This window comes from Podarcis gaigeae (genome assembly GCF_964106915.1).
Source record: "Podarcis gaigeae genome assembly, chromosome: 4".
Taxonomy (NCBI): Eukaryota; Metazoa; Chordata; class Lepidosauria; order Squamata; family Lacertidae; genus Podarcis; species Podarcis gaigeae.
The window spans coordinates 67,553,527-67,569,667 of record NC_139677.1 but is presented as its reverse complement, the minus strand read 5'-3'; the positions used below and the strand labels follow the sequence as shown (position 1 = coordinate 67,569,667).

The window sequence follows — 16,141 nt, the reverse complement described above, 5'->3', positions numbered from 1 at the left end:
CTGCCTTGCTCTGAAGGATTAAGGCAGTCCGCATGAGAGACCCAGCATTATCTCCCTGTAGATGGAATAGCCAAGAGGGATCAGGAGGAACTATTTGGGGACTGCTGCCTCTAGCATTGGCTGCCTGTGGCAGGTGTCTCATTTCCCCCTAATAGTAGGGCTGGCTCTGAGAATGTACGCTGTGGGTTAAGAGAAGATGCTTGGGCCCCTTTTTTGATAGACTGCTTTGAACCTTCTTCCGGAATCCTGGCAGTCATTGGAAGAAGCCATCTTGTCTGACTTGATTGAGGCAGAATGTACCTAGTAGTTTATCAGCAAATGGAGTGAGAGTGTGTGTGTGTGTGTGTGTGTGTGTGTGTGTGTGTAGTGAATCATTTAATTCATTCTGCCTGACAGACTGCATGGCCTGGATCAGCACTCTGTATGGACATGTGTGGGGAGCTGAGCAGAAGGCTATCAAGGTTATTTCATTGCCTATTTGTGATGTTTTCTCTGTGCTTATAATAAGACATACCAACATCTAGGCCTATGGAATTATATATATATGATGTTATCAGTTGCCACATCATGACACAAATGATTTTTACTAGCATTATGGACAGATGTGTTTACAAAGTGTTTAGATATAAAGGTGGTTATAAATAATGGGTTGTTTCACACATGTGTGTACATCATATGATTAGTCATTGAGAAATGGCAGCTAAATGGCAGACTAGCCTCAAGAAAAGTGTTGTGTTCGAAGTGTTGTTTGGTGATATGAAAACTTTATCTAAAGTGTTAAATTTATGATAGTTCCTACGTGCAGTTTGTCATTTGATGTTGCTTGTGTGAACCAGCCTTATATTTCACTGAAGCATCAATATTCCATAGTCCAGCTCACTATGGCCAAGAAAGCCATTTGCACAGAGTTGCCTAACTGGATTGTATGTTCCAAATATTTTTGGTGTATCTTAGTATGTCCTAACCCAAACAGCGTTACACAAATAAAAGGAGGGGGAATCATAGGGACAAAGGATGGTCTACATCGCATATTGTATCCTGGGACAAAATAAAAGTTACCGTAACTCAGATCACACTGGAAGATGGTATAGGTTGCTGTTGTAAGTGGTGTTAGTTCTTGCACAAAACCAAATTGCCCTAGACAGCATAAAAAGTATCTGGGGTAGCTATGCCTTGCAATGGGCAAACACAGAGCGTATGTTTTCCAGAACAGCAATATTTCAAGCACTCATATCAAGGCATAAGGTTCGAGTTGTTGTTGGCACCCATCTGTCTCAGGAGGCAATGGAAGTTACAGCGCCCGCTGTGGCTGTAGAGACCAATATGGGAGATATATGTTTTATTGTAGGTGAGGCAGATGAAGACTTCTGGTTGTGCTGCTACAGGTGCCCTATGGCGCTTTCCATTTCTGTACAGTGGCAGGTGTGTGGCAGCCAATAAAAGGATTACTAAATGTTTTAATCAAAACAAAAAAAATCCTTCCAGTAGCACCTTAAAGACCAACTAAGTCAGTTCTTGGTATGAGCTTTCGTGTGCATGCACACTTCTTCAGATAAATGTTTTAATATAAGTGTCTTACAATCGCACCCTTTGCTTAGTGCCTTAGTCACTACTAGATTTTGCAGCTAGGTAGTTACAGGAAAGATAGATACATAAAATGGAAACATGGGGACAAAATGGAGGTGACCTGGCAACACAGCTTAGCAGACACTTTTTCCATTCTTCTAGATTATATTATCTGATTTTAGTATTTAAAACAAAAGATATGTACTGCATATATCATTATTATTATTTATTAGATTTATAAACTGCCATCCATCAAAAGATCTCAGGTCAGTCCACAAGGTAAAAACTCAAGATAAAAGCACTAATAAATAGCCAAAACAGAAGCAACAAAACAGTAACCCCCTCTGTACTATACTACTACTATATCATACTAAAAATCTGAAGTCTCAATATTTCTACCGGTAATTATTTTTGTGCAAATTAATAAAAAAGCAAACGTTCTGTCACTTTATGAATTGTATTACTAATGTTTAACTACTATTTCTGTACAGCGTGTTCTGGTTTTTAAAGGGGCACTACGACTGTTTTATATCAAGGTATAAATCCAGAGAACCTATATTGCATTTGGGTAAAATAACAGATTGTTGCAGAAAGTACTCCTTTTATTGTTGACATGTACTTCAGACGTTAGAAGTGTAAAGCACCATAATAAGTTTTGTTTCATTTCTGTAGTACATTAACAAAAGACAATACAGCAGAGCAAAAGACCAAAACGTATTACCAAACTTAAATTCCTAAAGGCAAGTCCAAAATAGGCCAAGGGAGGGAAGTGAAAAATATTTTCTGTGGGAAAGAAATGTCAGGATATATTGCTCTTTGAAGAAGCAGCCATTATATAATTCCCAGTACAGCCTTGCCATTAACCTTATCCTTTCTGTCAGTTAGAGGTTAGATGCTGCAGCAGAAGCTCATGTTAAATAATGTTGGGAAAGGAGACGAGAGTTCCATAAAATGAAGTCATAAAGTGTGTGCTATAAATCCATCTAACATATTCTCTCCAGTCAGAGTTCATTTTGGGTGGAGGAGACCCACATGACACTGCAAAGTTTAATAGCTCCCATCTTTATTTTTCTGCTGTAAAAGATGCTAAAAATGAGCTTGTTCTCATTCTTGCTTGCTCTCTCACTCTCATGCAGCATGCACACATGCCATCTTTAGCAGACTTTGCAACAAAGTTGTAAAATGAAACCAGGGGCATAGCAAGGGGGTGTGGTAGGTGTGGGCTGCCTCGGGTGTCCCACTGAGGGGGTGACAAAATGGTGGGCGGCACTCACCGTGGGGCCTGCAGCGCACCCAAGCCACACATTTCTCCTGGGAGTGACGTGGTGGCATGAGCGCCCGCAGGCTCCACTGTGCCCCAAACAATCCACCCGTTGCCTCCCCCTCAGCTGTAGGGCAGCTGAGTGGAAGGAGGCAGGCAGACTCCTCGGTGCCCCCGTGGACAACTGGCCCCGCCCCAGGCACCCAATCGGCTTCCTCCGCTGCGGAACGAAACCTCCCCATTTTATTTACTTGTTTTACTTATTTTGCATACATCTGTTCCTGTTACATGAGGGACTTGAATAGTGATTTGACAAATACTTCCTCTCCAAATTCGTATTCTGGTAGATCACTATCCCTCTGAGATAATATTTTCTTAACAGTTATCTTACACATTTTTTAGTTGTTGCTTCAGGATTATTCTCTATCTCCTGTATTTGATAAGCTTTGCCAGTTTGTGATGTTTCACATTACAGTGTCTCTTACACTACTAGAGATAACTGTGTTTTCAGCTAACAATTATAAACAACTGAGTTGTTACAAAGGACATGTCTCTTATATTATTATTTATTAAATATGTATACCGCCCTGAATCTGTAGATCTCAGGGCATACCCAGCTCAAACTCTCTTGCCCAGGTGAATAATCTGCCTGCCGAATTCTGCACCAGCTTGCTTCTCATTGATTAAAGGCTTATTGCCACAATTATACTAAATGGCAGCTTACCCGGTCACAGGGTGGGCAGCTGTTGTGGCCCATTGTGGGCTCCCCCCCGCCGAGGAGCAATGCCGGGGGTGGGCGCTAGGTGGCCAGTCATGGGGAATTCCTAGGCCGGCAACTGAAGATTGATGGGCTTTCTCACCATTGGCTTATTTTTGAATCCTGGCCAATCCGGCTAGACCAGGTGGGAGGGGCTTGGTCCCAATATAGGCAGCCAAACCCTGGGACTGCTGTTGGCCGAAGAATAGTCAATAAATTATGTGAAATCAGGACCTAAAGGAAGAAATAGGTAAAAGCGGCTGGGAAAGTCCTATTTAATTCAATACACATATAGGAGTAAACCATATGTGGCATATATATCCAAGTCAGAACATTAAAACATTATTACAGTGGTAATAATTCGTTCTGAAGGTCCATTATTAACCTGAAACCATTCTTAACCTGAGGTACCACTTTAGCTAATGGGGCCTCCCGCTGCCACTGTATCACCGCCGCTGCAAAATTTCTATTCTCATTCTGAGGTAAAGTTCTTAACCCAAGGTACTACTTCCGGCTTAGCGGACTCTGTAACCCAAAGTGTTTGTAACCTGAGGTGTTTATAACCCGAGTGGGAAGGTAAACGGCGTTTCCGTGTGTGGCTCTGGCTCGCCAGATGCAGCTTTGTCACGCTGGCCACATGACCCGGAAGTGTCTCCGGACAGCGCTGGCCCCTGGCCTCTTGAGTGAGATGGGCGCACAACCCCAGAGTCTGTCAAGACTGGCCCGTACGGGCAGGGGTACCTTTACCTTTACCTCTGTACTTACCAACATGCAGTAAACTTATCCTGCTTCCACCTGTGGTGGACTTGCTCCCACATTAAGCAGTTTTGAGTGAAGCAGGTACCATAGCATGACAGTTGATGGAACTGCATTCACATGTAGCTTAGCTCTGTATGTTTGTAGGGAAAACTAAAGACTTCGTTAACATTCTTATTTAAAGCATTCACGTTAACAATAGTCATCCATTAGCAATCACTAGGAGGAGACCTGCTGTTACACTGGTTTCAACTGCTATGTTTAGTGCTTTAATGGGGAAATTAACTAAGACAGGGCACAAAGAAAGTACACACAATTTTTGTGACATTGCTTTTATTTCATACTAGCAACTTTCTACTTGGCATTGCTCAGGAATTCTAAGAAACCAGAAGATCAATTGTTATAGTCATTGCAGTTTTTAAAGGTTCAGTACATCATCATAATTCAGAAAGTTTTCCAATTGTATCCAAACATAAGAAAACCTACTTCTTCGTGCTAGGAACCATAATGCAAAATTTAGTTAAAATAAGTGGATAGTATGCTCTCTCTCATGCGTGATTTAAAACCCCAAACGCAGACACTATCACATGGCATAAGTTAAATGTCATAACACAAGCCAGGGTCAGCATGCTAGTTGTTTGCCAATACTCTTGTTTTTCAGTCCCAGGTAGAGGACTAAACTAGAAGGCAGGAGGAGAGCAACAATACACAGCTGGTTGGCTTTATTGGTCACAAGCTGTGCAGGCAAGCCTAGTTTAGATGTTCTTTAACTCTACAGAGTAGGTCTGGATGTTCTGGGAAAAGTAAATTCTCTACCGCAGTTGCTATTGTACTGAGCAAAGTATTGATTGGTCTTTTCTTTAATGGTGCCAGTCCAGGCTGGAGGCCTGATTGAATCAGCAGAGTCTGGAAATCAAACTGTTACGGAAAAAGTATTTGTTTTAACAACATGTACAAAAACTTGGTCCAGCAGCCTTTCAGCCTTTGGAAATTTGCTACACAGCTATTTCAGGATGTGCAGTGGGTAAGGGTGTTCTACCATCAGCCTTTTTTAAAAAGCTCCAGTCAAACACTTTGTTGTAGATACTGAGAGTCAAGATACATTTGTGCAGGTCAATGACACTTTTTGTTGTTTTGTCCTAACTTTAACATAGTGATCAGTAGTGATCAGTTTGAACACTGTGCAAGTTTATAGCTTAGAGAGTGATATATGAGCTCTCTCCTGGTCTTCCTGAAGCAGAGACAGCCCTGTTGACATGTAGACAACATTCCTTTCTCCACATGAGCAGGGGTGCAGCTTCTTCTATCTCTGTTTTGTGTGGATTCCTTCTAACATTATCCTGTGGTGTGGGCACAATGGCAGCAGTGGTTCTTCCCACAGCTCTGGAGCAACATTAGAAGCTCCAGGAGTCAGGGCACATGAGAAAAGCCTACACTAGGGCTCGCGCATCACTCGTCTGGCAAGTGGTCAAGGGATGAGCCATAGCATGGGTTACTCCCACTGTTTGCTTATTTATATTTACAATATTTTCACCCCATCCTTCAAGTTGACAAAAAGGCTTCCAGAAGAGGAATCAGACAATACCTGCCTTCAGCTCACGGTCTAAACAGCATGATACAAAAGGAAAGGGGGCTGAGAATGACTCAGGCACTATTTACTGGGGCCCATCCACACATTTGCTTTTTCCTCAACTTTCCTCCAGATAAACCTGCTGTTTACCACTGAATTGGAACAAACACCAATCAGTTTTTCTGCAGATTGACGTTTGTTCTAACTCAGCGATCAACAGTGGATTTTCTCGGGGAAGGTGTTGGGACAAATGAAAAACCACTCTGATCTGTGTCTAGAACAAGTAGAAAACCTCTTAGAGCCATTCTTTCTAGGCATGGAACAAGTGGAAGTGTGGACAGGCACTTAGTGGCAATGTTCTTACAGTGACCAGCAGGAATGATAAGAGTTCAAGGAGAGAAAGAGGCAAAGGTTAGTGGTCTTTTAGCTGAACTGGTGGGATGGCTGCTGCTAGATGAGAAGTGGGCAGGAGGTGACCCTGGTGGAATTGAGCGGTGTTTGGTTTGATCTGTTTCCAGCAGAGTCAGTGGGAAAGCACTGCTGTCCCATCCCTCCCTCTGTAATAGCCTCCTGGAAACATGACACAAAGCTTTTCATCTTCCCCTAATATTTCAAGGCATTCCTACACCACCATATTTTGAATGCACAGAAAGCTGCCCTACATATCCACATCAAGTGGTAGAATTTTGGGCTGCATTGCTTCAGACTCTGCTGGTAGGACTTCATATTTTTTAATGAACACATAAAAAGCTTCCTTTATGTAGGAAACTAGCACATCAGGCAGAGAGGATACATGAAAATCCTTTCCCCTGATGAGTAGGTGTTGCCCTACAAGGAGTTTTTTATATGGGTAAATATTTTAAAAATTGCCCCACCTGCCGCCTCAAGTGATCCAGTTGATAATTGTACCACCTTGTGTAGAAGGGTACATTGAATAAATAAAACATTCCCAATAACATCTTAATTAACCATTCCAAATGTATCCTAAGCAAAGGTATGAACTTGCCCAGGTATTTTCATAATTAAAAAGGGATTGGTGTCGGTTAAGTATCAGTATTCATATCTTTATGTTCCATTATGTTATTCTGCAAGAAACTTTGTTCCCCACACCCATGGTTCAGTTCTCACCATTAAAGGCAATGAATACATAAATCAAAGCATAGGCTGCAGAAGTGTGAACGTTATGCACTTCTGATTTTCTATAATTAAAGATTGAAGTGGGACTTGCAGGTCTGAGTCAGATTTTGTTTTTTGGGTGTAAAATGGTTTCTTCTCTGGAACACTTTAAGAGCAAAGTTCTGCTGCAGAAGGAACAGCTTCCACTGGGGAAGCTTGATTTGTTACCCATAATACTTTATGCAGTGTTCTGTAACTGGACTGGAATATTTCTTGAGTCAAGTTTTGCAAACGGCATCAGATGCTGAATATAAAACAATTTCTCTCATGTGCATTGGATGGGCAGCATAAATGTGCAACCAGCCAGGCATTAGATATACTTTTGGCTGTCAAGGATAGTTTATTTGGCAAAGCTATTAAAGACTGTTTAGAATTTGATGGAACAGTGCTCTGGATAAATTCACTCTGGTTTGAATTGTTACAGAGGCTGATAAACATCCTCAGCAGCCAACTGGGAATTGTATCAAAAGTACTTCTTGTGTTAACCCCTGAGAGTCAGAATAAGCCCTAGATAACAACCCTGAGTCACTTAAATACTTGGGGGAAATTGCATCTTCCCTCTTGAGACAAATAAAACAAAAAAGAAGAGGTAATTGCCAGAGGATATCTATATCAAGATGTGTATCTATTCTGAGTTTATTTGCATAGAGAGTCAAGTATATGAAGAAAAGCTGTATGAGTTGTTACGGGATCACAGTTGATGTCTGAGGAACATCGCGATGTAGGGCTGTGAGAGAATCAAGGCCTGTGGTAGTTGAGGTCTAATAAATTGTGGCACCTGTCTTTTTAAAGTGGTTTTAAATTAGGGCTGTGTGTATGATGTATGTGGAGATGTGCAGAGGGCAATCAGAATGTGGCAGCAGGGACAGAATTCAGCTGCCGAAGAATCCTGGACATCTTACTTTTTTAAAAAAGCAAAATTCTAGCCCTTTTGGCTTCATAGGTATAACTGAAAGTGGTGGGCAATACCTGCTGAAACATCTGAACCCACATAGTTTGCTGAATAAGATTTCCAGTAGTTGGGACACCACAGCTTCATTTACCATTTATCACCATGCATGAGTTGCAGAATCCAGAAAAAATATGCAATATAGTAAACTGTATGATTATTTATGCCACTTGAGAGTAATTTTGATAAATTCCATAGTTTCTATAGGTTCAATTATTTAAGGACATGGGAAGCTGCGTTATATTGAGTCAGGCCATCGATCCATCTAATTCAGTATTGTCAATACAGTGGTACCTCGGGTTACATACGCTTCAGGTTACAAACTCCGCTAACCCAGAAATAGTGCATCAGGTTAAGAACTTTGTTTCAGGATAAGAACAGAAATTGTGCTCCCGCGGTGCAGCGGCAGCAGCAGGAGGCCCCATTAGCTAAAGTGGTGCTTCAGGTTAAGAACAGTTGCAGGTTAAGAACAGACTTCCGGAACGAATTAAGTACTTAACCCGAGGTACCACTGTACTGTCTGGTAGCTGCTTTCTAGTATTTCAGACAGGGAACATTCCCCACCCTACTTGAAGATGCCTAGGATTGAATCAGGGACCTTTTTTCATGCAGATGCTCTGCTACTGAGCTGTTGGAACCCTGCTGCAGAATATATATTTTTTTAGTTTTGTATAGTTCAATTAACTTGTATTTGTAAATCAGGCACGTCCAACTCCCAAGAGACAGCGATCTACTCCCATTATAAAAAAACTGGCAGTGATCTACCCATTGTCATTGCCAAGAGATCTTTTGGGGGGGAAGGCGTGGTCATGTTGATCTTTTGGGGAGGGTCCCCAGAGTTGTTGAGCTTTTCAGGGGGATTGATCAGGAGCATCCCAGAGATCCCGCGATCTACCTGGAACACCCCCACGATCTACAGGTAGATCGCAATCTACCTGTTGGACATGCCTGTTGTAGACACATGCTCAGTAATAACTCCACAGCCAAGACATTTGACAGTTGTCTTCTCTGCCAGCTTCTGTAAGAATGCACAACCTTTCCTTTATCTAGTCTGGAAGTCAGCTCTTGACCACATTCATTAAACCTTGTTCTGAAGTCAACACTAGCATTTTTATTAGTGGGGAAGATGTCCCTTGAAGGCAATTTATAGTCACAGCTTAGGGCCAAACTACACCTGTGTGTGAGAGAGAAAATATTGTCCCGGCCCCCAAGCAGAGGAAATGTGGCCTTTGAGTTTGGTACATATAATTATTTGACGCAAAAACAGCCAAAAGGAAAACTGCACTATTGAAAGATATTGAGGGAATAAAGGTAGCACAGAAAACAGTACTGAGAAGCTTGCAGACTACGTTGTTTACGGATTAGTGTGGGTGTAGCATGACATGATCTGGAAAGTCAAGTGTGTGAGAAATAAAGGCATCAGTTGGAAGCAGAACATATGGAATAAGGGCAGGATAAAATCACACGCTATAGGCAAGTGTGAAATGCTGAAGTACTTGAAGATGGGGAAAAGATATATTTCAAATGTTATGCAGTAGCAATAATCATAGAGGTTTGGAGTGACAAGAATGTGGCAAAGAACATTTTAAAGTACTTGTTTAGAAATATATTACTAAATTATGACTGTCTTGCTACGGTCAAGAAAAGACAAGAAGCAGTCTGAATTTTCTTAAGTTGAAGGACACATTTCTGTAATCCTTTCTTTCTGTATCCTCATTCCTATCTGACATGTGTATCCCATGAGGTAGTGCTGGGGAAGGGAGGTTGCTGTTCAACCCTATACTATGTCCAGTTGGCCAGTAATCTCTTTCGTAGCTCTGTCTTGTCCCTGCACACATTGGGACTGGCTTTGCTTTGGAATGCTGACGTAGCAGCTGTGGCCAGGAATGCTTTTGCACAGTTTCAATTAATATGGCAGCTGCTCCCCTTCTTGGATAAAACAGATCTGACTACCACATATGTCTCAGTCACACCTAGACAGGATCACTGGAACACATGGGGCTACCGTTAAAAGTGTCTGAAAATGTTAGCCGGTGCAAAATGCAATGGCTCCATTGAAATCTAAAGCCCGTTTTTCAGAGCATACTACTGTATTATGATTTTGTTTCATCTCCATTGGCTTCCGGTTCATTTCCAGACTCATTTAAAGTGCTGGTTAATAACTGCCAAGGCCTCAATGGTTATGGATCAGGAAATCTGCCACTCTCTATGCACAATATCTCAACTGCACCCCCAGAGGCTTGGAAACAGGCCCTTCTGTTGTATTGACAGGTTGTGCAGCTCACTCCCTCTCACTTTAGGCAAGCTTTAGGCAAGTCCTTTTTTCTTTAGGAACCTAGGAAAATGCCTTATTGGTCCATCTAGCTCAGTGCTACCCATACCAATTGAGCTACCACCTTTCCCATAATTTCACTTCAGTTTTTAGTTTAAAATGCCTAACTCCCCTGTGGATCAAGCTGGTTCTGCTTCTTTTTTTGTGTGTATTTAAATTGATTTTATTAGAAGCCATTTGGGGCCTAAAAGCAGCATATGAATTGTAAGTTTGTTTGCAGCTCAAAAATTATATAAATAGAGATTTTCAGTAATGACAGACAATGATACCCTTCCTAAATTATATCCATGTAGCATTTTTTTTAATATCAAAATGTAAAATTCAATAACTTTTACTTCCTGGAATTCAACTTTATACCAGAAAGGACCTGGAGACCCAGTGAGACCTGAATATGGTCCTGATGCAGGGAGAAAAAATAGAGAAGCATCACAAGACGTAAATTTACTTGCACATTGGATTAAAGCAGCTGCATTGACTAAATGAAAACATGCCATTTTTTAATTCCAGCAGCCATTTGAATAGAAGACTGGTTTTACAGTTTTAGCCGATTTTTACCTTTTCTGTATTTTATCTCTTGTACACCACTTGGAATAAGCAATATATAAATTGTTTAAATAAACAAAAATAAGAAATAAAAATATTTGCACCATGCCAAGTAATTAATTTGAACTACTTGTTATTGGCATGTCTGAAACTGTAGTTAAGAAGTCAGTAGTAAGATCTGAAGAATTATTATTTGTTCAAGTGAAAGAAAAATGCCTACTGTGTTAAAATTGCTGTTTAAACTGTCTGCACTCCTGAGTCTTCATACTGTGAGTCACTTTAAGTTCCCTTGCCAACCATCTTAAATGGGAAGGAGAAGTGTTTCAGCTGCTGGGTATATTACAGAAACTTCAGAAAGTGTATTCTCTCTCTTCCTTATTAATCTATGCATTTGTCCTCCAATAATTTATATATGAAATATGTTTCTGTTGGTGACATTGTGCCTATGACTTAGTTGAATAGCCACCATGGTCTTCAAAATGTGTATTTTAACTTACAGCAAAATCATATGAACCTTTACTCAGAAGTCTCATTGTGTCCCAATTACTCCATAGTAGATGTGTTTACGGTTGCACTAGGAGCCACTTCCCTCATTCCTGACACACACAAAAACCTCTTTGTATTTCCATTATGGGTTGTTCACATTTTTTCCATAACTTTTGTTGGATTTCTGAAATCACATGGTAAATGTTCCTCTCAGAGCTGTAACTTGCCTTTCAAACAGGATAGAAAAAGGAGGCAGAAGGAGAGAGCCCCTTTGGTCGGCACTTTAGTCGGCCCCCACAGCCCTTCACTTCATCAAATCTGGCCCTCTTTGAAAAAAGTTTGGACACCCCTGCCCTAGAGCAAGGATGGGACATCTATAGTTCTCCAGATGTCATTGGACTCCAGTTCTCATCAGCCCCAGCCAGAATGGTCAATAATCAGAGATGATGTGAATTATAGTGCAACAGCTCATGGAGAGCAACAGGTTCGCCACCACATAATTAGAGTAACAAATTGGTATTGAGAATATATAATATATATTCTTATCTTTGATATCATTTGTGTATGATATATATATATATATATATATATATATATATATAACATACACAAATGATATCAAAGATGAGAATGAAGTGACATAACATCAAAAGCAGGAAAAGTTAATTGATGAAATACACTTCAAATTGCACAATAACAATCAGGCTTGATTTCTGATTACTAGAAGACAGCACACAACAATTCAATTTATAAGCTTCAGAAAAAGAGGGGCTGATGGGTAGGTGGCTTGTAAGAACGAATTTCCAATCAGAATTTCAGCAGTCCATATAGCATGATCTACAGACTGCTATATGCTAGAAGAGGTTTCCTCAACCTCAGCCCTCCAGATTTTTGAGACTACAATTCCCATCATCCCTGACCACTAGTCCTGCTAGCTAGGGATCATGGGAGTTGTAGGCCAAAAACATCTGGAGGGCCGAGGTTGAGGAAGTCTGTGCTAGAACAACTTCAGTAAAGGTTCTGTAGCTTCCCAATGCTAGCAACCCCAGACTATTTCTTAAAACATATTTTGTAATATTATAAAATATAAAATTAACTGCATCTAAAAGTTAGAAAGTGCAGAGTATTGTGCCAGGCTTACATATATGTACACCTGTAATTAAATTTTTAAACCAGTAGTTTAAAAAAAAAAACCACCATTGCCATCTGTTGCTGTAATGTGTTAAGTGGCCTGCATAAGATTGTGGGTTTTGCAGGCAAAAGGCTATAAACATAATTTTTTTTTACTGATTATCCAGTCTTAAAGTCATGATGTTATTTCAAGTACTTTTGAAGGCAATTCTTGAGCCAGGACTTTACTGTCCAAAAATGGATTAGTAATATGAAGAGCTAATATTTCTTATTTGGGTTATCTTTTCTACATTATTTCCATAGAGACATTCTAAGTAGCTAACCTTGGAGAAGAGTGTATCTATTCTTAGGATTTTTTCCTCGAATTTCCTCAGTATTCATCTTTAATTAAAGATTGTTGTCACAGGATTAGGCAAGAGATAGCTACTAATTTAGCACATAGCATTTTCATTCATGTGTTACCACAATCTTATTTGACAGACATAGTAGTGTAATTTGTAAGAGCTTGTTTATATAACAGATATGTCTGTCATTACTTTGGAACTGGTTGCTAGACATCGAGCTGTAAATATTGTGGATTGGTCCCTTGCCTGGCTCTAAAAAGAGGAGCACATCAGATTTAACTATGAAGCCTAGAGGAATTACAATGAAATGGTGATGTTAAGTCCTTCACGGTTTAGGACCACAGTTCTTGTAAGACTGTTTGTCTCCATATGTACCTACCCAAACATGAATGGAGGGCCACCATTTTAGGTGTAGGTACTGCCACCAAGGTACTGCCACCATTTTAGGTGTAGGAAGTAGGTACCAGAGAATGGGCAATCTCAGTGGTGGCACTCCATTGTGGGAAATGCTACAAATGTGAAAAAAGTTCAAAACCCAAAAGCCAATGGGGATAATTAAATAAATTACCGTATATACTTGAGCATAAGCCGACCCAAATATAAGCCGAGGCTCCTAATTTTACCACAAAAAACTGGGAAAACTTATTGACTCGAGTATAAGCTGGTTCACCACACCACAAACCTGGTGGTGGTGGCAGCAGCAAAGGCGGAGGAGAAAGGAGCAGCCCGAAAGGAACATCACTCGAGGGGGGCTTTTTCAGTATAAAAAATGTGCTGAAAAAGTCAGCTTATACTTGAGTATATACGATATATGGGGAGGTGTGCCTGGATTAGCAAATTGTGGTTAGGCATTTGCCAATGTAAACTGAAGAAAGTTGAGTTAAACTTGAAAATGTAAATGTTCTTGGAGCTGACAATCTACCTTCCTTGCAGAAGCATGATGGCCACTTCACAGTTATCCAGCTAGTTGGCATGCTACGTGGAATTGCTTCTGGCATGAAATACCTCTCAGATATGGGCTATGTACATAGAGACTTGGCAGCTCGGAATATTTTGGTCAACAGTAATCTCATGTGTAAAGTCTCTGATTTTGGATTATCACGGGTATTAGAGGATGACCCTGAAGCAGCTTATACAACAAGTGTAAGTTTCTTTTTATTTCTCATACAAAAAGACAATTGATGCAAGATTTGTATTTCTCATTTTCTTTTTACAGTAATTCTTAACTTCTGTCTCGATAATGTTTAGATTGGATGCTTCTTGTATTAAGCTATGTTTGTGACTTCTTATCTTTACTGCAAAATGGGATGTTTCAAATGCCATTTTCTTTATCACGTAAGTACATCCGAAGAAGGTCCCTACTCCCATCTAGCCAATTTTATTTTGCTCTTTTCATTTTCTAGGGCCAGAGTTCCCCATAACCTGAATTTATCTGTGATAATTGGAATTTTATTTTTGAACTACATAAACTTACTATCTAGATATTATTATTTCATATCCTAGAGTCACCACAATAACAAAGCAGTGAAACTCTTGTGCTTCCATTATTTAGTCATGATTAGGTTTATTTCAGATATCTTTTAAATTTGGAAATACGGAATTACCTGAGCATGATGTCGTTCATGCATCAGTATGGTAATTCAAATTTTCCCTTCGATTCACCTTGGTTCTATTTGTTGGAATATTACCTAATAACTTATGTAATGTTGTTCCTTCATTTTTTTATATGAAGGCATGCAGTACTGTAGAAAACTGGTCTAGGTCATGGATGCATTTTAATGGAAACTCACTTTAGCATTCCCAAGCAATCTGCAACTAGGTTTATAATTCATACCTATACTGTGTACGAAAATTTCGTTTGTTTCGTTAGAACTGTAGTACCAAGAATGGTCATGGTGATAAAGGTTTGGGGGAGGGAAACCCCCTAAACCCAAGAAATTAATGGCTGTCAGAATCTATGTAATATTTGGAGTATTAAAGGGAAGATTCCAGGCCACTGGGAAAATACAGGCTAAGCTTCCTTGCTAGGCCAGGGCCTCACCTGGGATAGAGGCATTAACGTGTCAAAAGGTGTTGATGACCAACATCCAAGAGGAATCCTTGAACCTGGGCAGATCCAAGCAGGGGTGTGTGGGGAAAGAGAAGACCAGAACCATCTTGGCAGACTGGCTGAAGGAGGCTGAAGAGATTCCTCGGACTTGAGTGCTGCACTGCTGTGGGGAACAAGTCTCTCTTGAGATGACTATGCTGTAAGATCTGAACTCCCTCCATATAAATCCAGATATAAATAAAATATGTGAGTAAATCATATTTCGTAAAGCCCCAACAGCCTCCACCTCATCTTGATTCTCAGTGGAAACATGACCCCAGGATGAGCACCTGGAACCCCACTAGAACCTTGCTACTGCTCAGCAGAGATTGGGGGTTGGCGTGTCAGCTTTGTAACAGTATATTCCAAGGTGCTCTGTAACCATATGTTTTAGATTCTGAAGCCTTGCTCATTTCTATGGGATAAATGCATAACTGAATACAGCAGTATAGGGAATTTACCTGTTCCTTATAGGCATGTGGGCTGTGTACTTTTACACAGCTCTCCCAACCTTCAAGGGCTTTTCTGTTTTACTTCAATAGAGAACACAGATCTGCATGCCTGTTGTGCACTCAGATCTGATCTGGATTCCATTGAAATCAATGGGGAACCTTTTTAGGCAATACAGGTATGAAGGGGGCAACATGACTACATGCCTCTTTTCTTTTGGCAAGGCACTTTAAGGCTGCCTGTTCTGGTGCTACACATGGCTAGTTACTGACTGCAGTGTCTGTTTTATTGCAAGGCACTTGTGGTATGATATGCTCAGGGTCTGCCTGCCCTGGGCAAGCAGGGCATGCAGGGAACAGGAGGTTCCCAGAGAAGGCACCGTCAAGTTTCCAGGCAAGGCAAGAGGCACTGCAGAATACATTGTAAAATGTAAGATGGTTTAGAACTGTTCTACCAAAAGGCACTTTCAAAACAGCAAAGGAACAATATACCAACACTATGAAGACAACTATGTCTACACTGTCCAAAAATAATTGCCTGTGGAAGGCAGCGAATGCACTCTGTGCCTGCATGTGTACACACTTTGTGTTTGGAGAACTGTTACCTGTAAGAAACCTCCCCCAAATGCCCAATCAACTAGTGGATTAATAGTCACTCTCATCATCAATCCACACTATTTGTTTTTGAAAACTGCAACCTCTAAATTGCAATATTGGCCATGCTGCAAGTGC

At 40.6% G+C, this 16,141-nt stretch overlaps 1 protein-coding gene across 5 annotated transcripts in view; it reads left to right on the top strand.

The window, feature by feature from the left end:
* The window catches only part of EPHA6 (EPH receptor A6), a 353,748-nt gene that overhangs the window by 305,722 nt on the left and 31,885 nt on the right, over positions 1–16,141 (top strand). For all 5 annotated transcript variants that reach the window (XM_083736224.1, XM_083736225.1, XM_083736226.1 and 2 more), the window contains one exon: positions 13,805–14,014. In XM_083736224.1, coding sequence (XP_083592350.1) covers positions 13,805–14,014 — 210 coding nt within the window. The remainder of the gene's footprint in view (positions 1–13,804; positions 14,015–16,141) is intronic.